The sequence below is a fragment of the Chinchilla lanigera genome, unplaced genomic scaffold, assembly GCF_000276665.1.
Source record: "Chinchilla lanigera isolate Chin_1 unplaced genomic scaffold, ChiLan1.0 scaffold00050, whole genome shotgun sequence".
NCBI lineage: Eukaryota > Metazoa > Chordata > Mammalia > Rodentia > Chinchillidae > Chinchilla > Chinchilla lanigera.
This window is the reverse complement of record NW_004955451.1, coordinates 813,902-832,929: the sequence shown is the minus strand read 5'-3', so window position 1 is coordinate 832,929 and position 19,028 is coordinate 813,902. Positions and strand designations below refer to the sequence as shown.

General features: G+C 35.9%; 1 protein-coding gene across 1 annotated transcript in view; it reads right to left on the bottom strand.

The window, feature by feature from the left end:
* Acaca (acetyl-CoA carboxylase alpha) overlaps positions 1-19,028 on the bottom strand; it is a gene marked incomplete at its 5' end in the record, with an annotated part of 230,860 nt that overhangs the window by 76,963 nt on the left and 134,869 nt on the right. The window contains 3 exon segments of the mRNA XM_013519172.1: positions 12,320-12,466; positions 14,201-14,356; positions 18,725-18,928. Of these exon segments, the coding sequence (XP_013374626.1) occupies positions 12,320-12,466; positions 14,201-14,356; positions 18,725-18,928 (507 nt within the window).

Sequence of the window (19,028 nt, the reverse complement as noted above, 5' to 3'; positions counted from 1 at the left end):
CTTCTACATTATTTTTTTCTGGGAGAAAATTAGCTTCTCCAAATTAGAGGGTAGCAAAATCTGCAATGTATTCATATGGTATTTTTTTTGTTTGTTTGTTTGTTTTTTTTGGTTTTTCTCCGGTACCGGGAACCGAACTCATGACCTTGCGCTTGCCAGGCAGGCGCTTTGCCACTGAGCTAAATCCCCAGCCCCTCAAATTTCAGCTTTAAACTAGGTGTAAAACCATGGATAGACCAGCTCTTGATAGTAACACCTTTCTGGAAGAACTGTTTTGAGAAACACAACAAACTAGTACAGAGTCTGGTATACAAAAGCCTTCAAAGGTAGCTGTAATTGCCATAAGAAAACCGAGGCACACAGTAAGTAATTTGTTCTTACAGCTAGTGTGAATTGTGTTTACTTATTTGTTTTTGTGATACTGGGGATTGAACCCAGGGGGCGCTAAGCTACATCCCTAGCCTTTTTTATTTTGAGATAGGGTCTTGCTAAATTGCCTAGGCTGGCCTCAAATTTATAATCTTCCAGCCTTAGATTCCCAAAAACCTGGGATTACCAATGTGCTCCATCAACCCCAGTAGAACTATTTATTTTTGAAAGGTGCACAGAAAAATACACGATTTTTCTTTACTAGAGAGATTAAGGAAGTATATTCCACATTAGTTATACTGCTTTTAGCTGAATATATATGGAACATGAACAATAATTATACCATGAACATAAATGTCACTGAGCCTTAAACTCATTGTGGAATCATGGACTGTATCATGGAACAGAAAAGGCCATTTAAAAACAAACTTGTAGGAAACAAAGGTCTTTAGTTTATTTAATAGAATTATACCAATATTAATTTCTTAGTTCAATAATTAGGCTATGATTATGTAAGATATTAACATTAGGAGTTGAAGGGGCTGGGGATTTAGCTGAGCGGCAAAGCGCCTGTCTGGCAAGCTCAAGGTCGTGAGTTTGGTTCCCGGTACCGGAGAAAGAAACCCAACCCCACCACCCCCCCCTGCAAAAAAACCATCAGGAGTTGAAGCTGGGGGTGTAGCTCCATATGTTAAGTGCTTAGCATGTATGAGGCACTAGGTTTAATCAGTAGCACCAAACTAAACATTAGAGGAAGATGGGTAAAAGGAGTAAGGGAACTCTTTGTACTATCTTTGTAACTTTTCTGAAAAATCCAAGATTATTTTAAAATAAAAAGTGAAAAAGTAAATGACATAATAATGTTTTTGAAGGTAAGTAAACTAGATATTGAGGTCATTGTTAGTGTTCTGTATAGTCTTATAAAGTGATGACTATGAAGACTATAAATAGCATTTTGAAATACCCATGATGTAATACTAAATTAGAAAAGGTAAGGTACAAAACTGCATGCATATCATAATCTGAGAGGCAAAACAGTGTGATGGTTATGAGTACACACACAGGAGCTGAATTCTGTTATGCTGAATCTTAATCTAACAGAACAAAGATTGAGTTCACTAACCACATAATCTTAAATTACTACACTTTCTGTGCTTCAGTTTCTTCAGTAGTAACGAGGAGTAATAACAACCTACAGTGTCAGTTTGTACACTATGTCCTACAAAGGCACATGCATACAGCAAGTACATAATATATTTTATAATTCTATCTAAAGGTATTCTTGGGGGAAAACAAATACAGCAAAATGAGATGATAATTATTAGGATGATGGAATTGTATGTTTGTTTTTTCCATTTCCAAAATTTCTTTTTTTTTTTTTTTTTTTTTTTTTTTTTGAGGCAGCATCTTGCTGTGTAGTCCAGGCTGGCCTTCAACCCACAATGCAGCCCAGGCTGACCTTGAAACTGCTGTGCTTCTTCTGCCTCAGCCTCCTGAGTGCTGGGATTATAGGCACTCACCACCACACTTGGCCTCCTTTAATGTTTTTATATTGCACTGATGCCCTTTTTTTTTTAAAAGTTTCTTAAAGGGGGTAAAATCCTACCACCATAATAGATTTTCCATATTTCAGAGAAACTAATGCTAGTTTTTTTTTGTTTTTTTTTTTCGTCTTTTTGAGACAGGGTTTTGCTATGCAGTTCAGGCTAGCCTCAAACTCATTTCATAGCCCAGGCTGACCTCAAATTTGTAGCAATACACCTGCCTCAGCCTCTTGAGTGCTGGGGTTATAGGTATGTGCCACCACACCCAATTTAACTAGAATTGAATCATATTATAAGACTATATTTATGTAAAATTAAAAAGAAAAACAAAGATATAAAAAATTAAAAATCGAGAATCACCTTAAAAAAATCAAGAACTACCTTATATTGTTGGTGATATAATTTCATTTTTTAAAAAGAAAGGCTCTGCAATGATGTGGCTGAATGTAAACATATGTATATACAGGTTTATACAATATTAATATCTCTACCTGAGAAGTAACTGCTTCAGTGTTTTTCTGGTCTGATGGTTAAATACATATTTATACTTTTAAAGTCAATATTTGTACAATAGACAAGAACAGTGCCTATCAGCTAAATACATATTTAGGACTGTACCACATGTATTACAAACATGTACTAAAATCGAAGCTTATATTTATACAGAGCCTTTCATCTTGAAGGGGGCTAAAGAGCTTTACAAACATATGTACATAAAAGGACGTTTGCACTGATAGACAGGCAAGGTATCAATTCGCCCACTTCCAGCAGTACTGGGTAGGAACACATGGTGTCAACAGATGCAGGTCTGTAACAGCTGCAAAAATATGTAACACAATAATCCAGTTGTGATGCACAGTCACTGAAAGGAGAATTGCAACTTGGGAATAGCAACTGCTCTCTTCAAGTGCAGAAGCACCACAGCCATTTCCAGCGTTGTGTTTTTAAATTATTCTCTACCGGCGCTGGGGATTTAGCTCAGTGGCACAGCGCCTGCCTGGCAAGCGCAAGGTCGTGAGTTCAATTCCTGGTACCGGAGAAAAACCAAAAAAAAAAAAACAAAAAAAATAAATTATTCTCTACCAAACTCAACTAATCACTTGACAAAATTGAATTTGATACTGGAAATGGCTTCTGAATGTAAAATACTTTCTGTCTGATGATGAACACTAGGTTGAAAAATACTTTCCCCTGCTCTTGTTAGATTGGCGGAGGAGGTTCACAACATTCAGGAGAAATAGCTCAAAATATACTAAGAATAGCTTTGTCTCAGAGGATTTTATCATTACCTCAGAAGAGCATACACCCATCCCATTTTAATTAGGACAACATAAATGTTTTACTCAAATTACTTTATATAGATGGGCCTATCAATGTTATTTACACAATGAAGATTTTATGTCACAAATTCTGGATGGATAGAGGCAGACAAGGAAATGGATCTCTTGCAATAGGGAAGAAGTCCAAAGGAAAAAGGGCAAGGGATGAGGAGGAGGGGAAGGGGAAACAAGCAGAATAAAAATATGCCATGTACAGGAACCTAATAACCTCAATTAATGTAAACATTATATGCTATAACATGAGCCAAGATTAATAATATCAACAAGAATGAAAAATGGGATAGGGGAATTAGAGTAGGGAGGTAGGGAGGGAGGGAAGGGGGATTAAAAAAAAACCCAGCAAGTTGTGGTATGTACATGTAACCACTCCCCAAGATGATTATAAACTGTATAAACTGCAAACACATAATAAAATAAAAATTAAAAAAAATTCAGCAATCACTAGGAAAGTATACAAAGGTGTGACAATGTGGTTAGAAATGTGGCTTTCACTGATTTCACCAAGCCCAACCTGCCTTATATTTTAACTAAAGAATAACAACCAAAGGAAATCCCATCATTTGAATCCCCCCTTTCCCATCTTCTGCTTCTTTCACATTTCTACCAGATAAAATGACACTCCAGGACTAAGGGCTGAGGAAGTCTAAAAGGAAGGAAGCAACCAAAAGCAACCTGTGGCTTATCTGTGTGAGTGGACAGGTTTATGGTCTACAGACTTTTAGAATCAGGCTTCTTGGCACTGGCAGCACCAGTATCTTTTTCCCTGACGACTGCCTTGCTCAAGCACTGACTAACCAAGTGATCTCTATGCACTTACTGAAAATTGTGTTTTCATTAATATAGCTATGAACGATTTTTAAAAATACTTTGTTAGATGATTTTTCAAAACAGAACTTCTAATGAACAAGTTGTGTAGGTTTTATTAGGGTCATCGATCTAAGCTAATTCTCTGAGTGAAAAAGGGAAGAAATTCAGGGAATAAACTCAGGATTATCAGAAATAGGTATGTTTTCCTTATATAAGTCCTGAGGAAGAAAATATTTTTCTGGCCACATCCAGATTCTAAAATAAACACACTCAAGTGAGGGAGGAGGGAATGGGGAGGAGAGAGAAAGCAGAAGAGAACAGTCTTATTTAACTGTTTTTATGTTGGTAAAATGATTTGTGCCACAGTATTTCCATAAGAAGTAGGACCATTATTTTCCTGTAGAAACACATTTGGTTTGAAAAGTATCACTGGACAGGACGTGAAAATCAAACCAAATGAATTATTCACAACCTCCCATCAGAGGTGATCATTATTTCTGATGCTCCAAACAGTGATTAGGATTCTGCCCTGAGATGTCATTTTCTCGCTGAGTAACACCAGTGATACAGAAAGACATTATCTATCTATCCATCCATATATGTATTTTTTCTCCTGGGAGGACCCTGGTTTAATGTAACTATAACAGATACTAAAAATACGATAATATTAACATTTATTCTGGCAGTACCCATAAATGCCATTAGTCTGACACAAAGTGTCAACACTAATCATGACCCAAAATTAACACCCAAATTGACATCAGCATTAATTGTACTATCAGTGTGAACAGAATGTACAGGCACATACGGACACTTCCCAAGGCTGCTGCTGTTATCATAAAATAAAACAATAGTGTTAAGCTCAACAAGGAAATTTGAAGGGAAAGCAAAGGCAAAACAAGATAGGATTTTGTTTTTTGAGGGTGTGAGGAGCATCCATCAATTCTAGCTGTGCCGTGGGAGTGAAAAAGGAAGTTTTGCTGTGGTTGCTTTTCTTCTATCTCCATACTTTGAGTTCACCTGTACCAACATCTTTCCATAAAGATTTAAATGTAGGTTAAAGTATGGCTGAGACGGTGATGCTTTACTACTGATTTTCCATGCTAAAAAAAAATCTAATACTTGAGTGCTTGTTGGCAAAGCATCCAGTAGCTATTGTTCTAACTCTACTAATGTCAGGAAAATGACTACCCTGCAAGGGGCCAGAGCAGCAATACAAAGAACCTTAGAATGTTAGAGCTGAAATGAATTTTGGCATCACCTGCAACACACACACACACACACACACACACACACACAGAGTCAGAGACAAGAAATTGGAACTTGGGCTCCTTTCATATAGGTAACAAAATGTTACCTTTTGCATCTTATGTAGAATATTAAATCTCTATTTTCTATTAGAAACTATAAAAAATTGTTAGAATTGCTATAGCAATTTTAACTCATGTTAGTCTTACAATGAAGCATGATGAAATATCAGAAAATGTTGCGTAGGTTTTTTTTTTTGCTGTATAGGTTTTAAAGCATGCATTTTTTAAAAAATAAAGATATATTTTTAAGGCATAAGGCAATGGAATGAAAAATGTCAACACTTTTCCACACTATATTATCTGCCAGATGTAGTATTATTCCAATGTTGTATGATAACATAAAAGAGCTCAAAACAATTTTCCTGGCCAGCCGAAAAACTTTTTTTTTTGGTCTTTTGATAGTTCAAAATGGCTAAACAAACTTACCTCAACCCCTCTAAAATGTGACAGAAAGAAAAGTATCAATTTTAGAGCACAAAATTTCATCTTAGAGGTAATTTTGGAAAATATCAAAGATTAGAAATCATTTAAAATAGGGAAATTACTTCTTTATAGTATTTATATACACAAAACTACAATAATTTTACACCTATACACACAATAATTTAATGAACAATTTTTAAAAAAGCATATGCTGTGGAGTACATATAAGCCAATGGTATTTGAGAAATAGGGCACAGGATTAATTGGCTGGTATGGAAATTAACCAAGTTGGCCTACACTAGCCCTAGAAGCCTTGCCCATTAATCATAAGAACAAATGTTGAACTCTGGTGCTCCACACTACACCTCATCCTCTTATGTTCATTACTGCCTGTACTTGGTGATGTAAAGTTCCTTGACATAGGGTATGATGTCAAATTCTTTTTCAGTAAAATCTTTAAACAAGACATGTACAGAAAATGCTGGCAAGTACATTCTTTTGTTTAAGGGTTATGGAGCTACTTTTCAAAAGAACTGAGGCATTTTCCACCAGTACTGCGTTAAGTGGGCCAGTGAATGGGATTTTCAATGTCAATCAAGCTCATTAAGCCTTGGTTTGCTAACAATGAAGTGAGTCAAAATTAACTAAGCAACCTGACGAGACATTTCCACCATCAGTAACAGCTATTCCGAAAGAATCCTAAGACAAGCATATGCACCCCAAAAGAACACCATTAGAAACTCATGAGAGGAGGGCTGGGGATTTAGCTCAGTGGCAAAGCGCCTGCCTGGCAAGCGCAAGGTCATGAGTTCGGTTCCTAGTACCGGAAAAAAACCAAAACCAAAAAAAAAAAAAAAACCCCCCAAAAAAAAACCCCAAAAAGAAACTCATGACAGGTAATCCCATAGTAGGGAGACTTATTTTTCAAAATTAGCCTTAAATATTTTTCTAATGAAGGACCTAACTGGTAGAAGATGGTTTTAGACAAAATATGTAGCCAAATATGCTCACTTAGAATGGGGAGAAAAGAGTATAATGATTATAAATAAACCTACCTTACCACATATTTCATAATACATTTTTCTCTATACTTACAATTCCTATCTTGCTAGTCCTGAAAGGACTGAAGATTTTTTTTAAGCCCTTGACAAAAAATAAGCCAAGCACAAATATAAATGTTTATAACTACTAGTATGTGATCTTTTTATGTGGAGAATCTCAAAGCAGTTATATTTTCCCATCTTTGGTGATAGTTTGGTGGCTGACAGATTGTCCCCAATCAATGCACAGACCATGGTCTTTCTGAGGTCTATTTCAGACTCACCCTCAGCAGACTACAAATCAAATACTCTGTTTTCTAACATATATCTGATGTAATCTTCATACCTACCATAAAAGGTAAAATGATTTGAAAATAATGAAACAAAAGAACAGTAAAATATTCTAAATTAACTTTACATCCAAGAGGTTACTTTGAGGTTTTGTTGAATTAAACAATGTACAAAAAAAAATTCTCATCATAAACTAGAAAAAATCTGAGTCCTATGTTCATGGGAAATGGCAAGCTTTTCTTTACCCAGTCTGACAAGCATATACACGGTCTCTCCAGGCAGATTTAGACTACATTGGATACTACTAGAATTTCAGTCCAGAATAACCCTATTTCTTTTAGTAAAGTATAGAACCAAGTGAATCAAGACAGAGGGTTATGGTAATTTCTCTAAAGTAAGAGGTCCTTTGGGTTAAGAGGTACAGTTTAAGAACTGTCATAATGGATATACTAATTTATTTCTTCTAAGTCTTTTAGGCTTAGTTAAGTTTACCAACTTCCTTTCCTTACCTAACTTCTAATTTTTTTACACACAAAAATTTCCAAGAGTTACACCAATATATATGAGAAATGCAGATGTAGGGATATCACCTCTTCATTTTTTTGTATTTTTTAAAAATGAAAAAATTAAAGGGATACTATGCTTTGAAGGTACTGAACAAAAGCACACTGAACACTTAAATGATGACTAAATATGAGTATTGGTCAGGCCCAGCAGTTCCAGACCTTAAATTCTAATGCCTACTTATCCCTACCATTTTACCTCTGAGAGTATAAAGCAGAACTGAAACCAAGATATCAGTCATGATGGCAGTTAGTCTTTAAACTTTAATTTATACTACTTTATTTCCTCTTTGATCATCCTTTTTTTCAGTGACTGGGTAGAGCCGTAATATGGGCTGAATACATCTCCAAGCAGAGAGTTTAAACTGGCAATTGCACATTGTAGGAGCATTAGAGAAAACCTACTGTGCCAACTTAATAAGAGGGAAGAATAAAAGTGGATTTGTCTCACCAAACGGGACTTCAAGAGGCTTGTTTAAACACTGAAGTGCTAAGAAGGAAAAACCCTGACATCTAGTGCCTATCTGAAAAATTGAAACCTTGGCGCCACCACAACTTTTAAGTGAAATACCATGTGTGGAGGTGATTGATTTGCAATCAACTTGAAATATATTTTTCTCTTGTAAAAATGTTAAGGAAAAAAATTTACACCATGAAAGAATTTCAGTCTAATTACCAATCTTTTTTTTTTTTATATGTATACTATACCTATTATAACTGCTTTTAAACACAACATCTTCTTGTCTCACTTTTTCATTATGACAGGAGTGATAGGAGAGAATGTTAAAAAGCCCACGTTCTGAAATGGTAATTTCTAGCAGCACTAAAATTACTATAAAAGTTGTTACTCTATGATATCTTTCATTATTGCCCCATTTGGAGGTTCCTGATTTAGTTCTGGAGCTATTAAAAATAAAAATTTTAAATGTTAGTAATTTATTTCAGATGAACATAGTCTCAAGAAGGCTAGGATTTTCTTTGTCCTCCCAAGCAAAGTTAACTTGTTCTCTGTCAAGTCTGTTATAGCCCTTGGCTTGATCTTAGCCTGAGCTTTTTAATAACAGGATTTAGTGCGAAAAGCAGCTGCACGGGATTGTGAACTGTTACTCAAGATGTTCCCACCTGCAATTACAGCTTCTACCAAATGATCAAAACAGGTTAGCAAACTGGCAGGAAAATGAAAACAATTCCTCTAAAATAAAGAAATAGTAATGTAGAATTGTTGGTTAGCTGCATTTCTTCTGCAATGAAGCTCAACAGCACACATTTATCTAGCTGTATATTTACATACAGTGCTCATCACTATAGCATCATAGCAGCTAGAAATGAAATCAGTTCAGTCTATGCTGTGATCATAGTTTCCTCAATTTTCATTTTTACTTGCAACTATTAAAAATCCTGGGCAACTCATCTTTAGGGCTATTTGCAAGTAACACAGTTCACAGATTTGGTCTACATCTTTTTTATTTCTACACTAATTTCATACTGAATGCAATGCCATTCAAATTTGATGAGAAAAATGTGTTCTATACTTTTCATCATGTTTTAGGTAGCATTCCTTTTGTTAAATATTTCTTTCTGGGGAAAGGACAACTAGGAAAATAGGAGAAAGAAGCTAACAGGGAACCAGAAAAGCTCTTTCCCGCTTTTAACACAGGCATAAATGTTCAAGATGCAGGTCACATCTTTGCTGAAATAGCCAATATTCTTCCTCAAATGGCAAACAAGTTACCTAAAACTAAATGGAACTGAATTGGTCCAAGTCCTGGTCCTATCACCATCTCACCTATTTACTGTCCTCGGGGAAGGAGGGGACTAGCCACCAATATAGCCAATGGACTGATAAGTGCAGGTTTTCTGTCTTTGATTGAGGAAAAAAGCATCTTGATTCATGGAAAAACTCTGCAGGAATGTCTTATTTTACCCTTATTCCTTATATCCATGTGCTAGCTTTTTAACCTAGAAACTCCAATCCTTTAAGGTAATACAATACCACCCACAGTGATGACCTGGTAGAGCCATCACCTTTGGAGAACACCACATTATGATGATTTAATGTCTATGTAGCATCAATGCATTTACATTGAGCCTTGCCTCTCAGAACATTAACAGTTCAATTTTTATTCCTCTTTTAAATAAAACTATTTCTCAAGGCTCTGTTCAGATGCCCATTCTCTTTGGGACAGGACAGATTTGCTCCAAATCTCATCAGCATGAACTCTTTTTGTTCCCTTCACATCATTCTTTGGGTAATATGTAGAGTGCCAGGCGTGTGACAAACTTGCCTTTTTGGCCAAAGAAAATTAAACTGCAATAGCTGAGAGTCAACGTGCCCTGATAAAACTGGGTTTAGCACAAGGCAATACAGCCTCCTGACACCTTGTCATCTCTTAGGCACAGCTGTCCCTCAGAATTCTGACTGCTAAAATTCCATCCTTAGACTGGTCAGTCTTTCATTGGACATCCACCATTGTAAGTTCAAGCTATTGGTATAGGGTTTGATACTAATACCCTAACCACATTCCTGTCATGCAGTGCCCTATAATCTAGCTAAGGTCACTGACTTCACCAGCCATCCTGGGCATTAGTCACTTACTGCTCACAAAAGAACATCAGTCTCAGTCCTCCCAAGCTCAAAGGCTCAGAAACAGCAAGCTAACACTCAGCCTCAATCCCAATCAATCATTTGAAGAAAATGAAAAAAGAACAAAGAAAATAGGCAACTAAGGAGGCAAAAGTATAAAACAGGAAGAAAGTGAGAACTGGCAAAATGCAAAAATCATTAGCTATTAGCTCTCTATTTTCAAAACCACTAAAGCACTGGGGAAAGGAAAACATGTGGCTCCTCTGTAATGCTAGAATACTACTCATAGCTACAGTCCTATCCAGCTGTTTAAGGTATCCCTTTTCCACAAGGTTTGTTAGGTCTTAAAAGGGTTAAAAAAAAACCTTTAATTTTTTTTTATTCGTGTGTGTGTGTGTGTGTGTGTGTGTGTGTGTGTGTGTGTGTGTGTGGTCTTTGGGTACAGAGTCCCGTATAATAAGACTATTTGTATTCATACTGGCAGAGTAAACACTACATGTTCATGCCCAGGCAGCTCTGTGCTTGTAATTTCAGCAAGAACAGAGCTCTGTCCCTCTGGGACTTCACTATTTCCCCAGTCTCCATTCGCTCAAACAGAATGAGAGCAGAGAGAAAGCAAGAGAGAAAGATCATGGCAAGAGGTTTCACACAGCACTGCAGCTAGCTTTCACACGGCCAAAAATCTCATTTTGTGTTTTAATTACATTAGTTAAAACCATTTTACTCTCAACCCCCTGTTCACAAGAATGCCTTCTATTCCTGAACAGTGGTTCAATGAATCAGAATTTAAGTCTAGTACAATGGAGCTTTTCTTTCCTGCTGAGGTGCTTACTAAGGTAATGCTACACAGAGTAGTACAAATCTCTGCTTCAACTTTGTGTGTTGATGAGTATATATCTATTTTTATCAAAATTCTACGCATCCTCCCTATTCTATGCATCCTCCCTATGCGTCTTCTTGCCTTTGCTATTTGTAAAGGAAATAGATTAGAACTTCTACAAGCCTGATACTCTCCATCTGGTCCAATGCATGTTTCCATGTTAATACTAAATTATCTATTCTTGGCAGTCCCTACTGCATTACTGAAACACCTTGTATTTAGAGGATATTTTCAAAGGTATGGAATAAAATGAAAAATATCTGCATATTATATTTAGTGGTCTACCTAGCCTGTTTGTGGTGAAGACCCAGGTAAAGATTACTCTTTCTAAGGAAAAAGATTTACTTGGAGATTACATTTAAGGTTTATTACAGTTTTGATCATTGTTATAACTGGAAATTAGAAGCGTAGTTAAAATCTGAAGAATCTCAAGGCATGGAAAGAGGTACAAGAGTATAGAAAAGAATATGATCATTATTAATATGTCATTATAAGAAAAAGGATGTCAAAGCTAGAAAATACATTCTTAGATAACTATCAAGAAATGGGTTCTCTGTTTCTTTTATGTTCAGACCTCTGGTTCTGACTGAGCCCCTAGAAGAAAACATTCATCCTGCTTACAAAGAAAACCAGATCAAATGAACTGAGCACAGAAAAAATACTTTAAAAAAATACATAATTAAATGCAAGTAAGTAAATAAGGAAAAAACACTAGGCAAAACAATACTTTAAATGTTCCTATTATAGAAAAGTCTCAGAATTTCCAACACATACAAAAGTAGAGAAATATTCTCATGTACCTAAGCTTTAACTATCAATTCATGATAATTATTTCATGTTTTACCTATTCTCTCATTTGCATACTCCCTTATTTGAAACAAATCCTAGAAACCAGGTAATTACATCTGTAAATATTTTACTATGTAGTTAGCACAAAACAGTATTTTTTTTAAAAAAGCAAAATCATAATACCATTACCACACCTAAAAATTTAATGATAATTCTTTGATATCCCTTTAGTGTTCTTTCACTAAAAAAGTCTAGTAAGACAACTATGTTACCTATGCCACTTAGATCTTAATTAATATTATTTAATGACCACCCTCAAAGAAGGCTGGTACCAGCTGGCAAAGGAATAGGGAAGGGAGAGGGGGTTTCAACTACTTGCCTCATTTCCTCCTGGAAGCCTGTTCATGTGGACCAGCTGACCTTGATCATCCAACACCAGTTCAGTATATGTCAGCATGTCAGAGGGCAGAGGGGGAGACGGAAGAAATGCTTGAGTGGACATAGACTCCCAGAGTTTGATCAGGGACTAGTGGAGAAGAGAAGTTTGACTAATCAGTCACAAATACCATTTTAATACACACAAAAATAATTACTAAGATTTGGTTAATCTGGTTTCGTTTTCTTTATGAAATGTTCTGTAAAGTTTAAGCATTAGGCTAGGTCTTCCAATTTCCATTCTCAGTTAATATAGATTTGTAAGTATTCTTTACATACCAAAAGTCAGATATTTTTCCAACAAAGTCAAACTGTTGAGTGAACCTGAATCAGCCCTACAGCATTAACAAACCCAAAAGACCTAACACTATTCCAGAAATGTTAAAATGAAGAACTAAGTAGCATCATCATCTCAAAAAGAAGGGAAAAATTGTTTTTCTACAGAAATCTGGCAATGGAAGAAAATCCACAAAAGCAAGACATGACACTCACATAACACAAAGAAAATCCAGAAAAGCTAGAATAAAGTCTTTACTAAAGGCTAAGGGAAGAATCCTCTTTCTAATAATTTCCACTGCTACAGGTCCATGCATAGGCCCATACACTAGGATATGTATGATTACTTATAAGTGTGCAATCAATTCTGTTCAAATTTGAATAAACAGACATACCTATTTAAAAACCATTATGATTTCCATTTCTAACCTTCTCTAAAAATACGACAAATCCTTTAAGAACTAGGGAACTAGTTCAGTGCTTTCTTGCCTTGCCTTAAAGCAATACCTAATGGTCAAATGACTTGTGCATACATACATGCTCTAATCATTATGTTATATCTATTATATAGGAAAAATACCATAAAATAGGATTTTTATTTATGATGCTGATGTTGAACCAACACTCAGCTCACAGGTTAACAATGCTATAAGGGAGAAATACTGAAAGTAGCTGTGTTTCAAGAGATAGAACCTGTAAACAAATGGTTACATAAAGGTAATGTAATCTCTTGGATTTGTGAGTAATACAGGAATTACAGATAGACATTTACACAGTCTACATATATCACATTACTGAAATTCAAATACTGGTGGTACTGACTAGGAGACTTGGGGAAATCCTATATTCATAGATTTTTTTTAAAAGACAAATTCAGTATTCTTTTGATACCTTATTCTTTATCTGTTGCATTTTCTGCTAGTGATATACTTTTCTTGCCTTCTATTGATGGAAGAAAAATCTGCAGCATAGAGATGATTCACCATACAGACCAAAGGAATTTATTTTCATATGGAGGATGAGATTCATAATATCATATTTTTATGCTAGTTTTTATTCAGCTATAATAAATCTCCCACAAAAGAACTTATACTTTAAACTGTGTACCATGAACTCTATTCATTTGTCTATGCTATCTATATTGACTCTCATTGTATTAGCCTAGGCTATCAGCTAGAGACCTGGGTTATCCTGGAAAATAGGAAAATGAGCTAACATTTCATACCTCTTTTTTAATATCCTTAACTTGAATACAAACATAGAAAATATAAATGTAACTTCCCACACAGATCATTATAAACTACTACCACAGGCATGTGATCTTCATTACCGTCTTCTACTCAAGAGAACTTGTCACCAATCATGACTATCTGATACCTGAGTTGGCAGTCTCCAAGTCTCCAATAAAATAAAAATGAGAATAGTATCAGGATATTTCCTGCCCTTTGGGAGAGCCCTATTCTAGTCAAAGCTGTATATGATGGAAATCCTGGAAAACCTTTACTCCCTGAAACACGTCAGGCCCCCTGTCCCTATCAGCAAGCTTTACCTGGCGAAACATCTCTGGAATATCATATATATATGTTGTTCCTAAGGACTGCGCCTGAAATCTCTTTGACTGAAGGAGATCTTTGGTCACATATGGAGTATTGATTAACATTCCATGTAGCGGTCCCTGTTTATCTCCATATGCCTGAAACATGATCTGCAAGAAAAAAAAAACATAATGGAAAGGAGAGTTAAAAACAGAGGGGGAAAAAAAACTGCTACCAAGAAGGTTTTCTTTCCTCAAATGTTTTTTCTTGGAAAGCATTTTTGGTGGGTTGAGTAGCTGAGACATGCCTGTGAACATTTAGTTCTTGATCCTCACACTTCTTCACAGGTTAACCAACTCCAAAAAGATATGTAACCAGCTCTGTACCATAGGCTGCTCTCATTTTTGATTCATTGAAATCAACAGGAAAGCACAGTATAAATTTCACATCTCAGAGACAGATTGATGGTACTTGCCTTCTAAAGTGACTTGAATCCCATATACTTAGAAATGACATCTATCAATTTAGTGATTTGAGAAGTCTTAGGATTTAAACTGAGGAACAGCTATGCACATTAAAGATAATTCCTGTACTTTGGCCAGATCAAGGTTCTTGCAATTCATCAGACTTTAGTGCATTTGCTTAGATGGGACTTCATAAGCATTATTAGCCACACAAAATCTTCCAGTGTTTCTGCCAGAAAAGGATTTCATTCATCCACCTAAATAATTAGTTCTTATTAGCACCTAAGATGTAGCTTATAGTAAAAAAAAAAATTATATTTATTAACTTATATATTAAACTACACATATATTTCTCCTATATACTGTCTACAACTAGTGAATAACTTCTGTAATATCTACCTTGCAACATAATGAAATCACCATACCGGTTTTTAATCATTTTAACTCAAATATTTCTAGAAGAGTATTCCATACTCCATATATTTAGCTAGTTTTATTTGCTTATAAATATTAATAAGGGATGCCATTATTTCAATTCAATTAATATTTATTGAGTGCTCAGAGGTTGTATAACACTAAACTAGGCACTTTATGTATGAGTACATAAAATATAGAGATTTCCAACCCAGTGAATACAAATGCAGGTGAGATGAAAGGATATGTGCATATCTATTTGGGCTACCTATTTGGGCCTAGTATATAAGTACAAGTCTACCATTAATGAATAGATTTGTGGACCTGATACGTAGGCATAGGAGTGGAATTCAGTACTTTCCTAAACCCTGAGGATAGTCAGGCTAAGTGAATCCTTAGTCCTCTGGCTCAGAAAAACAAGAGTATTCTGCTGATCTGTCAATCTGGGTAAAACTTGTCTCAGCCTGCTTAAAGACCAATGGACTACAGTTCTCAATACTTTTCCACAAATGGGAAAAGTCACCATGTGGGAGACAGAGTTAGTAATGTGTTAGGAATGTAAGAGCAGAAACAGTAATGTTTAAGAATTCAAACTGTTAAGGTAAAGGTACAGTGTGAAAAAACAAATGAGAAAAAGGAATAAGCACATTCTTGGAACTACTTTTCTTATCTATTAACAGACAAGACCTGTGGGTACAGAGTTTGAAACTCAGTTTGCCAAGCTTTGGAATGAACTAAGGCTGGTCACAGTTAAGCAGTATAGCTGTGCACTGAGGAAAGGGTGTGGAGAAAGCCTGTTCAGGTACATATACTGCTGCTGGTTTTATCACTTTGGCAAATAGTTTGTCAGTTTCTTACAATGTTAAACATACACTTTTTATGAACAAGCAATTTTACTTGTATGTATTTACTTAAGAGAAATGAAAATATATCATACAAAGATTTATAAATGAATGTGCATAGCAGCTTTATTCCCACTAATCCAAACTAAGAAATTAAGCCCCAAATGATTATAAACACATGAATGGATAGAAAACTTTTGGTAAATGCATAAAATGGAATACTATTCAGCAATGAAAGAAACATACTCAATCCATGTAACACAGACAAATCCTCAAACAAAACAAAATAAAACAACACAGAGCGAAAGAAGCCAGGCCCCATATAGTGCATATTGTCCAATTTTAATTTTATGTACTCCTAGGACAGGCAGAACTAACCTACAGTGACAGAAAGCAGATCAGCTGTTGCCTAACACTGGAGCTGGTGCTTTACCACTGACTGCAAAGAGAGTGAGAGGACTTCGTGGGAGTGAGGAGATGTTCTCGATCATGACTGTGATGGCAGTTATCAGGGTGTATACAACTGTCAGAATGAATTGAGTTGTATTTAAAAAATGAGCCACTGTATTCTATTTTTAAATGTTATTTTTCCCTTACACCACACATTGGAAATCAATTCACTTATGCAACGGATTATCCAAATGTCTTCTCCACACTATGACTGCTTGACATCACTGTTCATTACAGCCTATACCACAAAGACTATCACAAGGGAAATGAAACAAAATGAAACTTAAGCCAGTCAACCTTGCTCCTTATTGGCAGAATGAATAAGTGATTGTGTGAGGGAAAGAAGTTGATAGTAATGGAAGCCACTGAATGAGCAGCTATCTATGTTCATTTCATTTTTCTACTATAATGAATGCAGTAAACACTGGTAAAGTATGTTTTACAAGTTCATGAAAATATATAAACATTTTATATATCAAATACCTTTCACTAGAGGCTCTCAAAAGAGCTTCTCTTAGAAAATAATCACTGGCCCACATAGTCTACTCCCTTAGAACACCGTACTTATTTTGTGATGGCATATATCATCTACAGAAAAATGATTTATGTAGCATCTCCCATTATGTATATTTCTGAATGGAGATTATTTTTTATCTTTATGTCCATACTGCCTAACATACTATAAACGGTTAATAAACATTAAACTAATGAACAAAAGAATAAATAATACACAAGGTCCTGTAATGATTCACTAAAGAAAGGAGAAAAAAATGTGGCTACAAGCACCAAGTAAGTATTGGGAACAGGGAAACTGGGTTGGAGGCTGCTCCTTCTGTCAGTTCCCACACCAGCCATGGGCTCACAAACTAGTTCCCATGCCATAGTGGCTCTTCAACTCAGCTGAAGAAAAAACCTGAGGAAGACCTCTTCCTTCAGGGCTCCTTTATATGCAGAACTGCTGGTAAAAGGGGCTCCTCCCTCAGGTTGAGGGTGGCTAATTCATTCTTTCATATGGCTACTGAGTACTTATTTTGTGCCAGGCATAGGACTAGACGCTGATTGGAGGCATCTGTGTTTTTCATGCTCCTGTGTCACCACTAACCAACATGAGGGAAATCTATGAAATTTCTGATAAAAGAAGAAAAAAAGTAGTTATGAAGAACAAACATATTTATCAAAAACATTAAAGTCTCAAGTGGCCATCAAATTTTTCACAAGAATAGGCCTGCCTTGAAGCTATTGTAGAAGTTAATTAAAAACATCCCTGCCCTCGGAAAGCTTTGACTGAAAATGTCCTTAAGGTTATCCTGAAAAACATCAAATGCAGCAAAAATTACTGAATACTCTTTCTTTCGCTCATTCCTAGTGCTCTTGCGCATTCTCTGTTTTAACTGCTCACTTCTCACAGGATAGATTTCTGTGGTCATCTAACTGGGAATCAAAGCACAAAATGAAAGGTCACTGTAACAACTGTCCAAAGTGAGATTTAAAAATTCATCCTCAAAAGACTAACAAAAATGTCTTTTCCTATCTCTCTATTCACAGATTCCAAAGGATACAGATAAAAATAAGAGACACAATCTCTTCCTGGCATCCAAATGCAAGGAACCAGACTAAACCCCTTGTTTAAGTTTTAATAAGTCCTTTCATGAGAAAGAATGCATGTCTCAAGTTCAGGCCAAAGCCCTAAAATACTACCCTGGTTCTTAAAAAGATGTGAGCAATGATGAAGCAACCTATGTTCAGTAATAGCTATGGCCCAAATATTTACAAACTAAAGTGACAAACATTAAAAAAATGGGTTAAGGTTTGTCACTCTGCTCCTGTATAGATATGTAACACTGAGTTCTTTGAAAGACAGAATGTGTATAAATGAGTAACATGATGGATAAATATGATAAAATCACTGCTTGACACTGTGTTATTATTACACTATGTTGAAATTTTCCTTTTTAAAGGTAGATGTTGGTTAACATACTTCAACAAGTCTCTTTCCCTTTCTGATGAATGGTCTAACTACACAGAAACTAGGAAAGACAAATCAGACCAGAGAAGACTAGACTGCTGATGTAACTTAAAAGCCCTGGAATAAAAGAGGCCTAAACTGCAGACTTATATTTGTTCACATGGCATCTGCTAGTGTTTACCAATATGTAACAAAAGGTTGAGGGTTTTATAATATTTATAATTTAGAACACAATATGTCTTATAATGTAAATAAAGTTTTGCAAACTCGCACAACCATTTAAACTTAAAGAAAATAACCCCACTAGCAAACCAGTGTAGTCTGTGAACTTGGGTTTTCCATATCAAAGACAAGTATCTCTAGGACCAGCTCAAATTCAGGGAGCCTGCTTGACTATTGTACCTGTGCTGTCCTGGAGTCAGTCACTTCCTTGTATAGGCTGATGTCCAAGTAATAGCCAGACTCGTTTGTCAGGAAGAGGCGGATGGGAATTGCTTTTCCAGTTGGTGTCAGGCGAATGTTGATTTTCAGTTCTGCCTGGAGGACGCGCAATTTCCACAACCGACTTCCATAGCGCATTACCATGCTCCGCACAGATTCCTCAATCTGACAGACAAATCACCAAGCACAAAACTTAAATACCTTATAGCCAAGACCTGTTTCATGTCTGCCTACCTTTGGGAAAGGAAGAATGGGAAAAAGATGC